The sequence below is a fragment of the Haliotis rufescens genome, unplaced genomic scaffold, assembly GCF_023055435.1.
Source record: "Haliotis rufescens isolate VD_foot unplaced genomic scaffold, xgHalRufe1.0.p SCAF_3, whole genome shotgun sequence".
Classification (NCBI taxonomy): Eukaryota; Metazoa; Mollusca; class Gastropoda; order Lepetellida; family Haliotidae; genus Haliotis; species Haliotis rufescens.
The window spans coordinates 19,518,091-19,538,160 of record NW_025964001.1 but is presented as its reverse complement, the minus strand read 5'-3'; the positions used below and the strand labels follow the sequence as shown (position 1 = coordinate 19,538,160).

General features: G+C 38.0%; 1 protein-coding gene across 6 annotated transcripts in view; it reads right to left on the bottom strand.

Moving 5' to 3' along the window:
* The window catches only part of LOC124137048 (neurexin-3-like), a 181,742-nt gene that overhangs the window by 45,779 nt on the left and 115,893 nt on the right, over positions 1–20,070 (bottom strand). For all 6 annotated transcript variants that reach the window (XM_048403877.1, XM_048403878.1, XM_048403876.1 and 3 more), the window contains 3 exons: positions 14,019–14,177; positions 9,047–9,839; positions 1,899–2,116 (listed from right to left, as the gene is read on the bottom strand). In XM_048403877.1, the coding sequence (XP_048259834.1) occupies positions 1,899–2,116; positions 9,047–9,839; positions 14,019–14,177 (1,170 nt within the window). The remainder of the gene's footprint in view (positions 1–1,898; positions 2,117–9,046; positions 9,840–14,018; positions 14,178–20,070) is intronic.

Genomic DNA, 20,070 nt, shown 5'->3' with positions numbered 1-20,070 from the left:
CATGTGGACATTGTTCATCACATCAGAATGTGGAAACAAAAAAGTGAATTTAAATTTGCTTTACCTTTGGTAATCATTTGATCATTGTCAAAGCTAACTAATTTAACACATGTATCTTTTACTTATCATAAATGCCAATCACACATTGAACCTTTTCATACACCAACCACATTTACTGATCACTTATTACCTTCTACATGCTAGCAATAGCAAGACATGAATGCATATAATAAGCAATATTATGAGATACATACTTATACATTATAATTAATATCTATTTCATGTTAAAGGCAGACGTTTTAAACATTAAGGATAACACATAAAACCCATTGAAATATTAGTATTAATATAAGTATTTAAGTATTGGAAGTATTTTTACTAGGTAAATAGGCCTGCAGCTTTTGTGGGAATCTGAATCATGTACGGTACATTATGGCAGGGTATGTTCTGAATTGGGAATCTATAAGAAATACACAGGAGTAGCTCTGTGAAGCATGACAAGTCAAAATCAAAATCATTTATAGGGTGCAGCACAGAGATACTGTTTGTTCGTTGTTTAACGCCGCACTCATCAAAATTTCGGCTATATGATGGAAGTCTGTAAATAATCGAGTCTGGACCAGACAATCCAGTGATTGACAACATGAGCATTGATCCACACAATTGGGATCGATGACAAGCATCAACAAAGTCAGCGAGCCTGACCACTTGATCCTGTTAGTCGACTCTGGCGACAAGCATAGTTGCCTTTTACGGCAAGCACGGATCTTCACGGGCCACAGACATAGTTACCGGAGCTAGGTCATCCCTGACATAGTACTGCATTGGGAAATACATATATATCTCAGGACATGACAATAGATATATAATTGTTTAGAAGGATAGATGTACTGTCCATACACAGGCATGAATGCCGACGACACTAAGGTAAAGGCTGCACTGGTTAACCATCCTTGAGTGTTACAGTAACATTTACCACCTGCATGGCACATACCACATGAGCTATCAGTTGAAGGTTAGGTTAGACTGACTTGGTCAGTGCACCTGGTGGGTTAGTGAATGGAAGACAAAATGAAACAGATTGCCCATTAGACTGCACACAATTAATCTAGTGCCCCCAGTGTCCAAGTGCAAAACTAAGTTTGGTGTCAATACCATTAATCTTAATTGAAAGCATCACAGCCGCCAACCAGCAACCTGAGTTCAACTGTATTACGGAGCCATCAGTATTAGTGCGATATTCTCCCTTAGCATGTAACACAGTTGACCCCCCACAACCAATACTAAGCCTCCAGGTACAAATCTAACCTTGTTGCCACTGCCAACAACATTTCACTTAGGTTCGCAGGCCCTTTCCTCTAAATACCAAAGTAAACTTAAGTGTAAACATTATACAGTCACTATTAGTTGCCACCGCCAACATTACCCTTAGTTCCAGAGCTCCACCCATAAGTGACTAACCTCAGTGCCCCTGCCAACATCAACCTGTAGTTCTAAAGCTCCACCCTGAAGTCACTAACTAACTTCAGTGCCACTTCAAAGATCAACCTGTAGTTCTAGAGCCCCAGCCTCAATGTACAAACTAACGTTAGAGCCACTGCTAACATCAACACTTAGTTCTAAAGCTCTGTCTCAGTTTACCAACCAGCCTTAGTGCCACTGCAACATTAAGCCCTTAGATCTAAAGACAGATTTTAAGGTGAAAACTAACCTTAGTGCCACTGCCAACATCAACCCTTAGTTGTAGATCCCCAGCCTCAATGTACAAACTAACGTTAGAGCCACTGCTAACATCAACACTTAGTTCTAAAGATATGTCTCAGTTTACCAACCAGCCTTAGTGCCACTGCAACATTATGCCCTTAGATCTAGAGACAGATTTTAAGGTGAAACCTAACCTTAGTGCCACTGCCAACATCAACCCTTAGTTCTAGAGCCCCAGCCTCAAGGTACAGCTCCATCCTGTCTGATGTTTTGTCTGAGGTTGTCATGAACAGCAAGCCATTGGGATGCATTGTGCGGAATCGCATGGAAATGTCTTCAGCTTCTGTCGATGACTCTTCTGGGAACTTGACCTTGACATACTGAGTGCCATCAAAGCGGAGACTTGTAGCAGCTGAAACAAAGAGGTACATCACTGAAAGTTACAGAACAACTGAGCATGTGAATACTTGAAATTATGTAGTTCATATCAATTCCCTATTCTCAGTATTTGTCTCTATCTTGTCAGGTAATATAAATGTATAGTTAAGTGAACAATCAGTAAAACATTGATCTTGTATTGTCATGTATCATATTGTTTTCAAAACATCATTTTGAATTCTCAAAAAAAATTGTGTAGTCCATTCTTGTTATACAATGCCATGGTATTGCTAGAATGCAATTGAATGTTGGAACCAAACCTCACTCTATCTGCAGATACAATACATTTTGTCCAGGTTATCACAGTGTTGCATAGTATTGCTTAATCACACCAATGTAACTCTATAGCACAATCACAATGTAACATTAATTTTGTTGCAAGAACTTTGTTAATAGTTGCAACTACAACACAACAAAAACAACATTGTATATGTTGTGTTGGGTATGTGCAGTTTTCATTATGAACTCACCTCCTAACATGTATAACATACATCACACCAGAAAGTACCTGCAGTGTCTACATGGTTTCACAATGAGTAAGTGAGCACTACCACAGTATCCTGTCAATCGATGACATGCAATCACTCTTTGCAATCCCCATTTTAGTAAGCTCTTACGCAAACGAAGGGAGTGCTTGGAATCTAATGGGCTGCTGTGATATATCTGAAATATATCTGACAGAATCATTTAAGAACAGTCTTCCAATTTCTTGGAATACCCATGGAAAGGACAGCAACTAAGTCAAGCTACACAGGTTAAAAAATGTTCATCCCACTGTGGTAAAAAATGTTGTAGGAAATCCAGCCACATCACACAAAAACATTCAACATAGGTTCTTGTCACTATTGGGATTCATAGAGCATCTGCTCGGAGAATGGATGGTCCTGGGTTCCATCCCTGGCCACATCATACCAAAAGACACTACAAGATGGTACTTGTTGTTACCATGCCTGGCTTGACATTAAGGGGCAAAAACAAGGACTGGTCGACTCGGGAGTCATTTAACAGTGCGAGTTGGGTATTCATGTTAATACACACACACACACACACACACACACACACACACACACACACACACACACACACACACACACACACACATGCATACACGTCACTGTATAAGTGCAAAAATCTTGGACGTGACGTTAAACCCCTGTTTCACCTCACCTCTAAGATGAATGAAGTAAGTAGTAAAGTGTGTTTGGGGGCTTCGAACCAAATCAGATGTCTCAGAAACAAAATTGGCTCCCTATGAAAAAGCATCAGTGGTATCAAAAACACATGATGTATGGCAGTCCAAAGACTTATAAAACAGGCCAACCTACTTGGGTCCTGTCTAGGGACACAACTTGAGATTCCTTTAGTTTTTTATCATGTCAAAGGGTGATACATATTGCCTCCAAAAAGAGTCTGTGTAACATTAACATTGATTTTTTTCTGTGAATTATGTTTAAAAAAAAAAATTCAACTTGGATAGTAAACTTTGAAATTTGGTATTATTTTCTTAAGAAGTGATTAAGCCATTTTCACATCTCTCTGTGTCTGTATATATATACACATATGTTTGTCTCACTGAAAGATGATGAAAATATACATTCAAGAATAAGACAGCAGTGGATGAGTTTATTTTAAAAAATTCATTATATAATACAGACTTGGATTTTCAACGTGATAAACCAATCTGAAAAATTTCACTACTTTTCCACAAACTATTCCTACTTGTCTGACACATTGATTTCACTTGATTAAATTTTATCAAAGTTCGTTCATGTCCAGAAAAAAGTCAATCTAACATTAGACACAGGCCTTGAGCAAAGTCTCAAAATTCTCCTTGTCACTTAATGTCTCTCAAAACTAACTGAAAGTAATACCATTCAGGAACATTAGTCTACAATAAAAGATAGGAGCCTCAATTATCTCAGATCAGATCAAATTGTTGTCAGTGTGTCTCTGTATATAACACTTGTTAATTTGAAATGTGACTGCTATTGATGAAAGTAGATCAACGCCAACATGGATTTGAGAAAACTGTTTGACGACTGACATTAATAGACATTCAGACTGGACAGAGGTCCTTGCAGACCATCAATCCAAGCACTGACTGACAGTGACAAGTTTCCCGGTTTGATTTCAGGAATAACTTGATGAAAATCACAGACTTGCAATTATCATATCAACTAATTCACTTTAATGGTCTCAATGTAAACCCTAAAAACCAACCTAACTAAGTTACTAGGAACCATCGACTGAATCCAGGATATGCATGGTGAGAAATTGACTGCACTTCTCAGTCAATACTCAAACATACAGCTAGTTTCTTTGATGTCCTGGGTAAAAGGATTTTCACACGGTAGTATCAATGCATCAATAGATTCTACAACAACTTGTCACACTCATCCAATATGAGAATATTGATACAAATGTAAAATGTATTACTATTAACATGCCTGACACTAAAAGCAACTAAGAAGGTGATCAGGTGTCCAAAATGGGGGGTGAGGTGAGGTGAAATGGGGTTTAACATCTCGTCCAAGATTATTGCACTTATATAGCGACGTGCATGCACGTTTGTGTGTGTGTGTGTGTGTGTGTGTGTGTGTGTGTGGCTGCTTGTACTAGTCCAGACTGATGCCAATTTATAGTGCTAGCACACTGAGATACAATGCCGCAGTTTAACATGAATACCCCACTCAGACACAGTATACTGACTCTGAGCCGACCAGTACTTGTTTTAGCCCCTTAATGCCGAGCGCCAGACAGGGTAACAACAAGTACCATCTTTTAACGTCTTTTGGTATGATGTGGCTGGGGATCGAACCCCGGACCTTCCTCTCTCCGGTCGGACGCTCTACCACTAGACCAGGGAGGCGGTCTGTCCAAAATGGAGTCCATAGGGAATGATCAAGGGCAAGAGAGAGTGTATATTTTTTTATGGAAAGGGGGTTAGGTGAGTGAGTGATTATGGTTATCTGCCACCATTAGCAATATCCTAGGAATATGGAGGCATGGGACACCAGAAAAGAGCTCAAAACACTGTATCCATTTGGGCCTTAAACCACTATGCTACCCCACCACCCTGGCCCATTAAGAAGTCAGTAATATTAGCGCCTAACAGGCAGCTTGGGTTGTATACTCCCCAGGGAGCTGAGAATGATCCTTAAGTGCACACTGATCCAGTGACAGGGGTAATAATAGCGCTTAGAGCATCCACCTAAGTGGTGTGGAAATATGCACAATATTAATAGCCTATTATAATAATATTATGGTACTATAATACCAGCATATAAAGAAATCGAAACTGAACCAGATAAATGTTCATAGTGTCAGAAAAGACACTCAAAAGCACTGTTTCTGGACGTTTCTTTTGGCCAAAATTGACATAACGACTTTTCTTTTCTTTTTTTGACACGCTCATTTGCATGATTCACAAACACTGTCTGGAAATGTACAATTTTTGTATTCTGGAGGGAAAATCTATTTGTCTCTGGTCTTACAATGCCAGGTTTGCAGCAATGGAAAGTTTAGTAGGGGGCATGTATATACTGCACTCGGCAAGTGCAAAAGGCCTTATAATCCACACACATAACACATCGAACACTGAACCACAGCTGAAGGTAGGTCTTGCATAAATATCCTCCATGTATGCACTTTACATGCATAGTAGCCATTATGGTCATGCCATCCTACCAACAACGTATCTTCAGTAAGGAATCAAAACATTGATTACCAGACACTTTCACAACAAGCTCCTAAAACTTAAATGTCTGGCAACATAGCTTAATCAATGCAACCAGAGATTTACAACACTGTTGGGGAAATGAGAACAAAGTCAATTTAATTCAATGTCATTTTTGATAGGAAATACCATAAAATATTGTCTGGCCTGCACTTGCTAGAGCGAGGAGCAATTTATATGTACATTCCCATAGAGCTCCTATACAGAAAACTGTCACCAGAGTTAACTTCATTTTGGACCAGAAACAATACATTGCTGTCATGGTAAAACTTTGATAATAGCGTCAGCTTCAGCTTCATTATTTGCTAGATACTCACTCAGAAGAGAAAAAATAATGCAGTTTTGCTATGCCTCCAGACTGAACAAAAAAATGTGAAACTATAAGCAAAGATTGATGACAATGTGTTTTTCCCTTGTTAATAATGAGGAAAACTGTTTACTCATGGCGTACCTAACACTCCATCTTGTGAGACTGAAACATGACTTTTAGACGATATGAACTTTAACAAAGTAACTTTTTTTTTTCTAAGCAAGAATTGTGTCTCCTGGTAAGTGATGGGACTTAACCAAGCTCCTTTAAAGTTTCATTGAAACTCCAGATATGCTGACTGGTACTTAAAAAAGATATGTAGTTATGATTTCTTGTAGCCACAGCTGTGGTTAAGATTCAGCTGCTAATATCTCATGACTGAATAATCGAAACCTGAAAATAGGTGGTAGAATAATGGAAGGATTGTATGCAAAGGTCAGATAAACAGATGTGTGGACAATTAAATGTTGTCATGTTGCCTCATCCTAAATGCCACATTGTACAATCATTTGAATCATATCAGACTGCACATATTTACACTGAACATGAACAGTATATTTTGCTAACTGTTCATTCCAGTGACTGAGCGATGTCACTTCACTCCTGAGGGGCGGTCGGGTAGCCTAGTGGTTAAAACGTTTGCTCGTCACGCCGAAGACCCGGGATTCGATTCCCGACATGGGTACAATGTGTGAAGCCCATTTCTGGTGTCCCCGACCGTGATATTGCTGGAATATTGCTAAAAGCGGCGTAAAACCATACTCACTCACTCACTTCACTCACGCACTTCAGTGACCGAAGGTAGATGCTTTTTTCAGATTTTCCATTATTTGTAAATGTAATACTTATTAGCATGACTTTCATATGTAATCCACAGCTGATGACAGATCTTTAATAAAGTCAGTACATTTAAGTCTGTTGGCCCTCTACTCAACATTTCAAAACATTCCAAGCATTTACAAAAAAAATCTAAACAAAAACATCTTAAAATAGACCAAAAATAAAATCATTACGGACAGCTGCAACCTTGACTGTACTTATACAACACGCAGCCTCCAAGGCTAACTGTGTGACAGAACAAGTTGGGCAGTGAAAAAGTCTCTTGTCTTGTTCAATACAAATTTAGTAGTCATGTCAATGAAGTTAGAGTATTCACTTTTGACCTACACTGCCAATCAAGTCTCTGTCGCAGGAGCCACAAGGAGAAACACTGCTCAATTCCCCCCAGACCAATTTTCTCTAATACATGCCCTAGGACAAGTTGTATTGACAGGTAACAGTCTGGTCAGTTATTTGAATAGTTAAATTAATCCATCAGCCAGACAATACATCATCTACCGAGCAAATAAAACATAGCCGAAATAATTGATGGTTGCTGTTATCAGCTGCTCACAGATTATACAAGCAAACGGAAACAGTCCCAATGAAATGCAGACTTAATTTTTCATTGTAAAAGGGCGATGAAAAATATGTTATGAAAATGTGACTGACAGTAATATCAATTAGAGTTGTCAGTTGTTGTTCTATTGGTCTTCTGAGTGGTGGTTTAACATTGGCAGCTTTTCACATCATTGAGCCACCAGTCTAGCTCTAAAATACACAGTAGTTGGTTAGTTTGTTGTTTAACGCCGCACTCAGCAATATTCCAGCTATATGACGGCGGTCTGTAAATAATCGAGTCTGGACCAGACAATCCAGTGATTAATATCATGAGCATCAATCCACGCAATATTGGGATTGATGACATACATCAACCAAGTCAGCGAGCCTGACCACCCGATCCCGTTAGTCGCCTTTTACGACAAGCATAGTCACCTTTTACGGCAAGCATGGGTTGCTGAAGACCTATTCAACCCCGGAATCTTCACAGCAGAATACGCAGTACAAATACTTGGTATATATCACCTTACTTTTGGGTACAAGAAAACTATGAATAACCTAATGTTAAAAGGTACTATTGAGATAAGGATGATTGTTTGGAATAATGATAAATGATTGGAAATATCAATTATTTATAACCGACATAGCGATTACAACACAAATGTCTGTCAGATACTTTTATCTTATGAGTTCTTTCAATATGTATCGATACATGTTGAAAACACGCTATAAGATAAATGCTATACAATAAGCCTGAATGCAGTAATCTGCTTCTTACACAGCCTCGCATCTTTTTAGCAATGAGCAAGTGTATATTTTGTCTATTCTCATTACCTCAGTGTGATGTAATAAAAACACAATGGTCATGAATAATGTCATCCAGATAACTACTTACTATTTATATACCTAGTGTGACTCTCCACACAAAAATTCAAGTATGTTTGTGGATTGTCAAGACGATGATGATAATACAAACTAGGTAAGATCAAAGAATGGTCATTAAACAGTCTAAACACATAAAGTTTCAACACAGATGTAGGTAAATTTGACTGTAGAACAAGAAACTTATTAATGAATTACAATCAGTGACGCATTACCATGGAGTAGCCAATCACAGCCCTGGAATTTGATCTCACACGTTTATTACCAATTATCTCAAATGTGTTTCTTAGCCACAGGTGAGTAAGAAAAGGTCATCTACATTCAGCCTCCTTTGTTAAAAAAGGTTTAGATTATAATTGATTGATCAACTGAATTTTTTAGTCTACATCTCCCCAAAATCATCCCATAAATTATCCGCAACAACCTTGACATGGTTTACTGCAAGCTTTCTGACAAAATCAGATTTTATCTTCATCCTTGATCACAGCTAGAAATGGCTCAATTCAAATACTGTAAGTAATATATCCATACAGAGACCATATACCGATATATACAGGTATATAATGTTAAAGGGCCATAGAGAGCATTGTACAAACCTGTCTGGCAGACATCTCCATTGAAGCCTGTAGATCTACAGTCACAGACAAATCTGTTCCAGCCTTCCAGACACTGTCCTCGGTGCATGCATGGGTGACTTGCACATTGAGGCTCCATACGGTGGCAGTATTCAGCAATTCCCTGTGCACGCTGAGCTCTTGCCGTGGCAACCAGGTCAACTTTGTTACCATTGACAACCAAATCTTGAAGACATCCAACAAAGCCATGCCGAAGCATCCCCGCCCACATGGAATGTGGCAGCTTGGATGTGTCATGTTTTTTACTTATTCCACCCAAGAAGAATATTCCTGACAAGTTCAAATCAACATCCTTCCCATCAGTGTAATAGGACTCCTTCTGTCCGTCAAGGGTAATGTACCCTTGTGGACCCTGATAGTCAATGTAAACTTCATGCGGATTGCCATCACTGACTGGATGCCGACTGGCCTTGACCTTCTTTGATCCTTCTCCAAGGTCAACAATCATGTACAAATGACCATCCAGCATCTCTACAGCAAAGAAGTCTGCATGTCCATCAGGGCCAGGATTGAACATGATGACGCCACTGGGTTCTGTTGTCTGGAACTGGAAGGCAATGGAGCCTCTCCTATCCCTGACATCCCATGTGGGGAGTGTGAGGAATGAGTTGGGGGTTGCGAAGGTGATGGGATGGGATTCCACCAGCTCCTGACACTTGTTGAAGATGACACCACCATGGACTGTTATCAGACCATGATCTGTTTTGGCCAGTTCTGTAAGGTCAAGGTCGATGGTGTCTGCCTTGTATCGTACCTGAAGAAAACAAGACAAGTTTTTTCATTGAAAATATTTAAATTTACAAAATACTTAAATACCATTTGAACAAAACTTGAGTCCCAATTGGACCAGGCTTATTTACAGTACACAGGATGTATCCATAAAACAATCTGCTCAATTTCAATTGTTCTAATAAAATCAATAAAAGATAAAAATGAATTTACATGAATACCACACACATTGGTTACTATGGTATAAAACTGGCATTATTACTGAATGCCATGGTGTCTTTAATTTGTATTATAGTTTGTAATGTAGGGACAAACATGACATAAAGAATGAAAATGTTCACTAAGACACAACATATGTGGTATAGGTGAGCTTAAACATGATCCTTCATTTTCAAGTTTTGAGTCAACTATTGTGAATTATCCTTATGTTTGAATTAAATGGTTCTGATTATTCCTTGCAGTGGTATTCTTCTTTAGAGACAACATATGAAAAGATCTGTCTGAACACATCTAACTAGAAGATCTGACATGTCAGGCTGCCATCTTGATTGGGGAATACTGCGGGCAATCTCTTTAGTGTTCCCTGTGTCCTCCTATTCATCATCTATCAGACTGTCAAACATGGATCCCACAATTTTCTGACATCTTTAAGCTAATTTTTTTTTTCAAGCTAAAAATCTTGTCTTCAAAACATACTTTATCCAAGGTAAAGCATGAGCACATCTATTAAAATGTCAAATCTGTTGTTATTTTTTCAAAATTTTGCGTCACTGATGCATCAAATTTGGAAATGCCCTCCACATGTCTACCATAAAATTCTTTTGAAAGCCTAAGATCTTGAATGCTGTAACCATGATCTCTTAAGAAATTAGTTGTATGGTGCTTGTAACTCAAAGGTTGTGGAATGTAGACACCAAAAGCTGGAGCTGCTGCATTACTGCTCGATATACAAGGAAAAGAATAATATCATTTGTGGTTCCAAAATACACTTGAGGATCTGATCAACTTTGTCACTTATCAGTTGAACCATTAGAAATCATTAGTTAACTTAGACATAATGAAGCACACCAACATGGCATAAAATCTTGTATTAAGTCTGTATTCATACCCAAGCTCTCATTAATACTAGATAATGGTATTACATTGTAATCCCAAAGTAGCCAACATTTTCTAACCATGCAACTTCTTTCCTCCTCTGAACCCAGGCATAAGACAGGAATTTGTTTCATACCAGTAACGGTTTATCAACAATGCAATAAACTTCGTTTTCTTCCTACCGTCATCCTGATCTTCAAACATTTTCTTTCTCTAAGATGAATAAATCACAATTATTCTCCAGCAGTCACATGACCAACAATTATATTTTTCCTGTCAAATTATCAATGGCAGCTCTTACTTGTAATTGATAATCTTGAGGGTACTGTAAACTGCATCAGCAAAGCTTTTGTTGCAGGATCAGACGGAAATTTACCAGTTTTAATCATCTTCACTTGAAAGGTCTTGTCATATTAATTTCCCTCAATAATATCACATAAATGGTCTGACAATTACACTACATCCCATTAGCTTCATGAGCTTCCTTCTGGCCTATGCTTGATGTCAGTAATGAACAATTACTTCTTCTATCTCAAGAGCAAATCCAATGAGAAGGAAACAATAAGTTTTGGATTATAGTTCATGGCTACTTAGCTGCCAGAACCAATCCCGTCACCTTGCAGCCTCTCTGTCAACAAACAATAACTGGCTTCTGTTTCAGGATAAAACTATGTACTCTCTGACCTTGTCCCAGGGTTATCTGCAGGCTGACAAGTGAGGGTTTTGTGATGCAGAACTATGTCAAGATAAATCAACAGGGCAGTGGATTTAATATTGAAAAAAAGAGAGTTTCTTTATATGATTTTTAAAGTATTCAAAACTTACTTAGGGAGTCTTAATGACATTGAGGTACCGATGCTGGACATGATTTTTGGAAAATTTCTGAAAATGCGAATCCACATAAAACAATGTCTTGTAAAAGTGTGCTGTTTATATTCATATGTTACTCATTGTACAACTTGCCTTATGTTTAGTTCCAATCAAAACAATGTCGTTTATAATTCTTATGAAACTTCTACCTCTATTACATATCTGCAATAAATCATGTATTTTGGCTTCAATCACACTAACTAAAATTTTCAGATTTTCAACAGACGTCCTCTTCACTGTCAATTAATCACAATTAATTGCTGCCAGGTAGTATTCTTAGAATTATTAACAATGATAACTATTGTTTGATGTTCCCACCAATCGTCATACTACAACAAGAAATATGTTTTCTCCAGGACCTGTTTGTAACTGAGGATAATACACACAATAAACAGAATAAACTTGAAGACTACCATATTTTTCCTGGCTTACTTTTATCTAACTCCTCTCAAATGGATTTCAACAATATTCATACAAACATGAGGCTGTCCAACAACTTCAATTTGCAATAAACATAAATGTTTTTAAGCTGTGCTGTAAATTCCACATTCTTTCATATGCAACAGACATTAATAATTTCCAGCTGTGCTGTTTTCACATTCTTCCATTTGTAATAAACATTAATGTTTTCAAGCAGTGTTGTTTTGACAATGTTATCACTCAGTGTATGTAACTAATCACTGAAATTCTGCAGATCCATGAGTTGTTTTTTTATTATTCAATAACGTTTTAAAAGCTAAAGTTAATGTTTAAACTGTTGACTTTGAAGTATATTTCAAGAAGCATGAATAGAAATCATTAATTCTTTAAAGGATCTTGACTTATTTCACCTTTCAGGAGGGTTTTCATCCCTCTCATCCCAAGCATTACTGTTTCAACTAGTTCCACATGAATGAACCCATTAGAATCTAAGTATCACATGTTATAATATCCAGTAGCAAGGAGTGCTCAGAACAGTTTGCTCACCGAAAACATCAACTGAAGGGTAATCTTCATGGTCTGGTAGCATTGTGAAATCTTTGTCTAGACTGTTTAATGAGTGTCCTCTTTTGGTAGCTGGGATTGATGTGGGTGTAATGTTATTACCAGTTTGAACTAGATTATTAAACTCAAGTTTACAGATGAGAAAGTTTTGGATGACCAAGTCGATTAGATAGTCCTGACTTTTTGGGTGAATACAGGTTCTCCATAGCTAGGTCAGCTAATCAGTGAATGGCCCAATGTGTCATCGACAGTAAGGCATGGGCAAGTTGTGCACATCTTAATTGGTTTTCTTGGTAAAGATATATCCTGCATTGTGAACATGATTTTCTGGGCAGAGATAGACCCTTAAATATTGGTCTTCCAGACAGACAGACCCAGTACATCTTACAAATCTAGGTACAGATAGACCCCACATATGACTTAATCTTCCAGGCAGAGACACACCCAGAACTTCTTGGGTCTTCAAAGCAGATATAGACTCTGTATGTCTTGATCTTCAAGGCAGAGACACAGACAGTACATTTTGGCCTTCAGAGATACAGAGATAGGCCCAGAACATCTTGGTCTTCAACACAGAGACACATCCAGTACATCTAGGGCTTCAAAGCATTGACAGACCCCATACATCTTGGTCTTCAAGGGGTGAAATTGGGTTTAACGTCGCGTCCAAGATTATTGCACTTATATAGCGACGTGCATGCACGTGTGTGTGTGTGGCTGCTTGTATTTGTCCTGACTGATGCCGGTTTATAGTGCTAGCCCACTGAGATACAATGCCGCAGTTTAACATGAATACCCCACTCAGACACAGTATACTGACTCCGAGCCGACCAGTCCTTGTTTTAGCCCCTTAATGCCGAGCGCCAGACAGGGTAACAACAAGTACCATCTTTTAACGTCTTTTGGTATGACGCGGACGGGGATCGAACCCCGGACCTTCCGCTGTTCGGGCGGATGCTCTACCACTAGACCACGGAGGCGGTCTTGATCTTCAAGGCAGAGACACACCCAGTACACCTTGGTCTTCTATGCAGAGGAATGTCTAGGTCCTGCCAAATTTGGTCAGCAAGACAGATAGATCGTGCATTTCTTGGTCTTCTAAAACATATCTATTAGTGCTTATTTCTAACTAAACTGGTTTCATGCTTGTCCTTGATATTCTTTGTTCATAGTTAACTGTGGAATAGCAGGACCATGGAATTTGTTTTTCTAACCAATTACCCTGGCATATGCTGTTATAAATACATATACTGACCTTCCGCATACATCCCTTGAAGTTCTGGGTGACCCTTGAACCAACCAGCGTGGCAGTGTTGGGGCTCCCTCCAACATATAGGAGACTGCTGGACAATAAGGTGAACTGGCCAGTTGTGCTGCCGGACTTTCTATGGACACCATCCACTTCAACTGATATCTTATAAGCAAAACAGATTTGAGTGAAAATTGGGTTAATATAATTCCATGATTTCCTAAAATTGCAGTTTTAACCATAATAGCATTAGACATCATTTTGTTGCATGATCTTAACCTTCTTGATTCTTTTGCATTCAAATTTCAGTACCAGTAATTCCTTGTAGAATTGTTTCTGCAAGTTCAACAATTGAATTTTGATTGATAATATCTTACTTGAGTCATTTAGCTTTAGAGCCCAAGAAATGTTTATTTCTTTCAAATATTGACTAAAAACAACATAATATGGAACCATGTTCTAAAAGAACATCCCTCTCCAGAAATCATTTCAGGAAGATGTGTATATACCGCCTTAGAAAATGGTACCATATAACAATGATGTATGAAGATGATTCCTAAGATGATAATTCCTTTATTGCATCTGAATGAGAAGAGCTAAGTTCCTGCTACATTTTAGCTGCTCCTGTTATCATTCATGTGTGGAAATACGCTATCATGATTATATTATTTTCTAATATTTTTTTTTTTTACAAGTATTTTGATAGCTGAATATGTCAAAGTAACAATTTACTGGGGGAAAATGAAAATCAAGTGCAACTGTTATCTTATTTATACATAACTTATAGCTTGGAATTATGGTGATGAATTCACAACATAAACACATGCAATAAACATGCCTCATTCTGACATGCAAATGAAAAAAGTGCCCGATTTTCTCATGCAATAACCATGAAAACAAATACCCAGTTGAAATAATAGAATAGATCAATATCCCCGATCAATAGACTATAACCATTAAACTGTCCCGAAAAAATTGTAATAGGACCTGATGAAAGTTTTGAAAGTCCAACTATTAGACAGTAAATTTGAAAGGTGGACACCACTGAAGTCAATGTTCATAGGAAGTTTTGAAGACTGTGTGTCCATGCAAACACAAGTGTAATTGACATTGTCAAACACTCTCAGATAGGTATTTCATGTTTCTTGAGATCATTTACAAGAATTTAAGACCCAAAATAGTTCAAAGAAATATTTCTTCAACACTATCATTACATTTGAAGAACAAAAATGTTCATCATCATTCATTAATTTGCAATCAAACAAATTGCAATAGAAATTGTTGAAACTGAGTATGACTTTGTCTGATCAGATAACATTGATAATAACAAAACTTTAAACCTGACACATACAATATCACAATTTAGATACACATATATCTAATCTTATTCGTCTTTCCTGCAATATCATTTTAGGATATTTTTAATATTCTCACAATATATTTGCCTATGATATCATGACAGACAACATTTCTCCATGCATAAGTTATATAGCTCACAATGTTTGATATTCTTATCAATGTCAATCCATGTAAATGTCTCTCAAAAAGAGAACTTTGTATGAAACATATCCACTCTTTATGATATAGCAGATAAATGATACTTATTCAAATATTTCTTTCCAAATTTAATACAGAAACAAATTTAAATTTTAAATCAAGGAACATACGTCCAATTTGCTTATTTATACTCCATGCAACAATATGTAACCTTCTACACAACGTAGACACATCTATGTAGTATTGTTTGAGAAGGCAATCACTGTCAGCCGAATGAAATGCACAACATTGACTGACAGCAATAGACTAAGACATAGATGACAACACTGCTGTTGAGTATGAGGTATTATCACCGGAAGCATGAAGAGTCATCTACTTAACACATGGCAAGCTCGCCAACAAAAATACAATCCTCCTTTAGATAACAGTGGACATTGCTACACACAAGTAGCCATTTGTGGACAAAACAGGACAAAACAATGGCTCAAAATAAATGGTAGTCAACATAAATAGAAAGGAGGAGAAAGGAGGCAGGAAATTTTAGAGAGGTCAACTGATGTTTCCTAACATTAGAGGCCATGATTCATTGATAGTACTGACCAAAACATGTCCCTGTACTACAATTGTGTCTCGGAAAGAAGAAATCGAGTACATGAAGCAACTACTGCTGTGCAAATATTTTACTGCCATCAAACAGCGATCGTAGCGCTAAGACGATAGTAACTCCCATACTTTAACATAGACTACGATAGCTTTGTGGAACGGGACTCAGGGCCTTGACCTTACGATCATAGCGCTACGACTATCGTAAGTCTAGGTTGAAGTATGTGAGTTATGATCACCTTAGCGCTAAGATGGCTTTGTGGAACGGGGCCCTGGGCCTTGTTCCTCGCGATCATAGCACTATGACTATTGTAAGTCTATGTTAAAGTATGGTAGTTACGATCACCTTAGTGCTAAGATCGCTTTGAGGAACGGGGCCCTGATTGCCTTAACTGATGTGAATAGAGGTTATCTGAGATGGTAACATATCCATAACTTTCTTTACATGAGGTTATCTCACTAAATCTTGCAGTTTATCAGTGAAAGTGACAAAGACTCAGTAGCAAGAACTTTACCGTGTTTGTGCAATACTCATACTGGCATCCATTAAAATCCCTTCTCTATCAACCACCATATACAGATAATGGCATGTCATTTAACACAAAAGAATATAAAAATGAGTGAGTGAGTGAGTGAGTGAGTGAGTATGGTTTTACGCTGCTTTTAGCAATATTCCAGCAATATCACGGCTGGGGACACCAGAAATGGGCTTCACACATGTCGGGAATCGAACCCGGGTCTTCAGCGTGACGAGCGAACGCTTTAACCACTAGGCTACCCAACCGCCCCTATAAAAATGATATCTCCTATCATTGCGTGGAGACATGTATAACCTGTCCTTGGCAAATTACACCCACCATGAAGGCAGAGTGCACGTATACAGCATGTAGCTGTTACAGTCTAGACAGGTTCTTCACTCAATTTCAGTCATCAGTAGACCGCCTCCGTGGTCTAGTGGTAGAGCGTCCGCCCGGAGAGCGGAAGGTCCTGGGTTCGATCCCCGGCCGCGTCATACCAAATGACGTTAAAAGATGGTACTTGTTGTTACCCTGTCTGGCGCTCGGCATTAAGGGCCTAAAACAAGGACTGGTTGGCTCGGAGTCAGTATACTGTGTCTGAGTGGGGTATTCATGTTAAACTGCGGCATGGTATCTCAGTGGGCTAGCACTATAAATCGGCATCAGTCCGGACTAGTACAAGCAGCCACACACACACGTGCATGCACGTCGCTATATAAGGGCAATAACGCGATGTTAAGCCCAATTTCACCTCAGTCAGCAGTAAGTCTGGAAGCACAGAACCTTAGTAAGTATTGAATCAATTCAACAGGATATGATGAAATGAATTTTTAAGGCCGTATTTTTCATAATCAATTATTCAGCTGGATGTAGGGAATTTAAGACAATCCACAACATACACAATGAAGATCCTTTGACTTTCAGTTGTAATGGACCTGTCTAAAACTGCTGTGTTAAGTTGGATTGTTGCAAGTGCAGACGATTCTAAACTGATTACAACCAGAATCACCTAGGTAGACATGAAAGATCATCAATGTTTGCATAATCAATCTAGGATTGTCATTCATGTACCATGTATAAAACAAATCTGTCTGAAACCATCTCATCTCTGAACATGTTTCACGTGGAGTCCGCGACTTCAGTGACCCTACACCTAGCTCCCATTCGTTTTATCATAATATGGATATCATGACAAACATCCATCAACCAGTGTTGGGTGTCCCAAGAGAGTGGTCATGTCACTCTACACTTCCTATACATTTGTACATCACTGCTGACTGTGCAATCCATAAACTGAAGCTAATTTATCTTAAGACCCTGTCAACAGCACACATAAATCATTACATACACAGGATACGTTTATCCTTTCAAACAGATTTTAATCCTACAAGATCCATGGAATTTACTGATACAACACATTAATATAATGTGTATAGCCATTTCTGATGTTCCCAGCCGATGCAGCTGGGATATTGCTAATAGAGTAAAAAGATACTCACCCACTCACATTTATAAAATACATCTGTAATCCCCTCATATTTTACTAATTCATGTCCAGCAACTATTTGAATGTTTGCTTACATAGATGCAATCAGGCATGGACATTGATTGGAAATATGTTACCATGTGACTTTCACAAGCTGTAAGGCATATGATGAAATATAGCAACATGTGTCCGAAAATGTCTCCAACTATGACAAGGGGTGATTGAGTTACAGCAATAATGAGCCCATGGTTTGGATACAGCAATAAAGCTATAGGTAGTTAGTACTAAGTGCAAATATGTTACCATGTGATTTTCACATGCTGTAAGGCATATGATGAAATATGTCAACTTGTGTCCAAATATGTCTCCAACTATGACTATAAGCTGGCAGTCTTAACCAAGACCAAAATGACTTTATCACTCTGAATGTACATGTATCGCTGTGTTCTATATCTCTGACAGCGCTACTGTGTAGATACATCTTGTGTGTTTATACTGGCCTTTGTTTTGATGAAAAGGGGTGGAAATGAGAAAAGCATCCATTCACTATAGAAAGACTATTTTCACTGATTACCACTAATAAAACTAATAAAACAAAGGCAGAACACAACAAAAATGTAATAATGTTCTTCTTTTTGAGAGCAAAATCACATCTTTATGTTTTTTAATTACATTTTTATAATTAACCTAAAAGCACAGAGCTTCATAAACCTGCCAAGGGTGATTTAGGTACTCAATATCATACGCTGTCTCCAAACATCAAACAGTCCAACAAGTCAGGCTATCAGTACCATGAGTGATGAAATACCTACTAATTCATTCTGTTCATCGCTTACTTCTCACACTAATAGACTTATAGCAGTACTGCTTAGCATTGTAAGAAGATTAGGTATTACTCCTAGGTGGTACTGTAGGGTCATATTACAAATACTATCATAAATATATAATGCTTGTCTTTGAAGCTGGGAATAGCATTATTCACTGATTTGCTTAATGGAAAATAAATCAATTTTCAAGTTTCAATTCTTCCCATTTTGTCCTCAATCATTCAACTCTAGGCATTAATTCAATATTAACACTTGACATTTAGTTCACAGAAAATCAAACATAATTTTAAATACCAATATTTCAGTACCATCATCATACAGCAACTAGATGCCTTATCTGATTGCATCAATTCTAATCAAGGCCTGCTCACACTTATCAACAAGATGCTTGTCGTAAGAGGCGACTATCGGTGGTCAGACTTGCTGACTTGGTAAATGCATGTCATCGTATCCCAATTGCATGGATCGATGCTCATGATGTCAATAACTGGATTGTCTGGTCCAGACTGGATTATTTTCAGACCGCTGTCATATAGCTGGAATATTGCTGAGTGCAACAACAAACAAACAAACAACAAGATCAATGTTACATGGCCTGCTGATGTGACTGCAAATACTTCCAGCAGATACCATCAAACAAGAGTAATATCCACAAGAAAATGCGAAAAAATATTTTTTAGGTATATGCATATCATATTAATTAACACAAAATATGTAGGGACCAATATCATCATTTGGACACATATATACTACTCAAAAGAAGTTAAGGAGGATCCAATTTGTTTCATTTGACTATAGTTAATCTGTCATGTCATGGGTTTGTTCCTTAACTTTTTATGAGTAGTATAAATATGATTCAGAACCTTTCTATTTGTCCAATACCATTAATACTTAGTGTGTGATTGTTTCTTATAAGTGTACATATACTGCTTCTTGTCACGATATGGCTGAAATATTGCCGATGTGACGTAAAGCATTAACTCACTCACTCACTCACATATACTGCTTAGTATTACAAATCATAAGGGACGAATTATTTCTCTCCAGTAAGGCACGGGTGGCCCAGTCGTCTCAGGCACCGCGATTCGCTGTGCAGAGTTGTGTCCCTTGGGCATGCCAGAAACCTA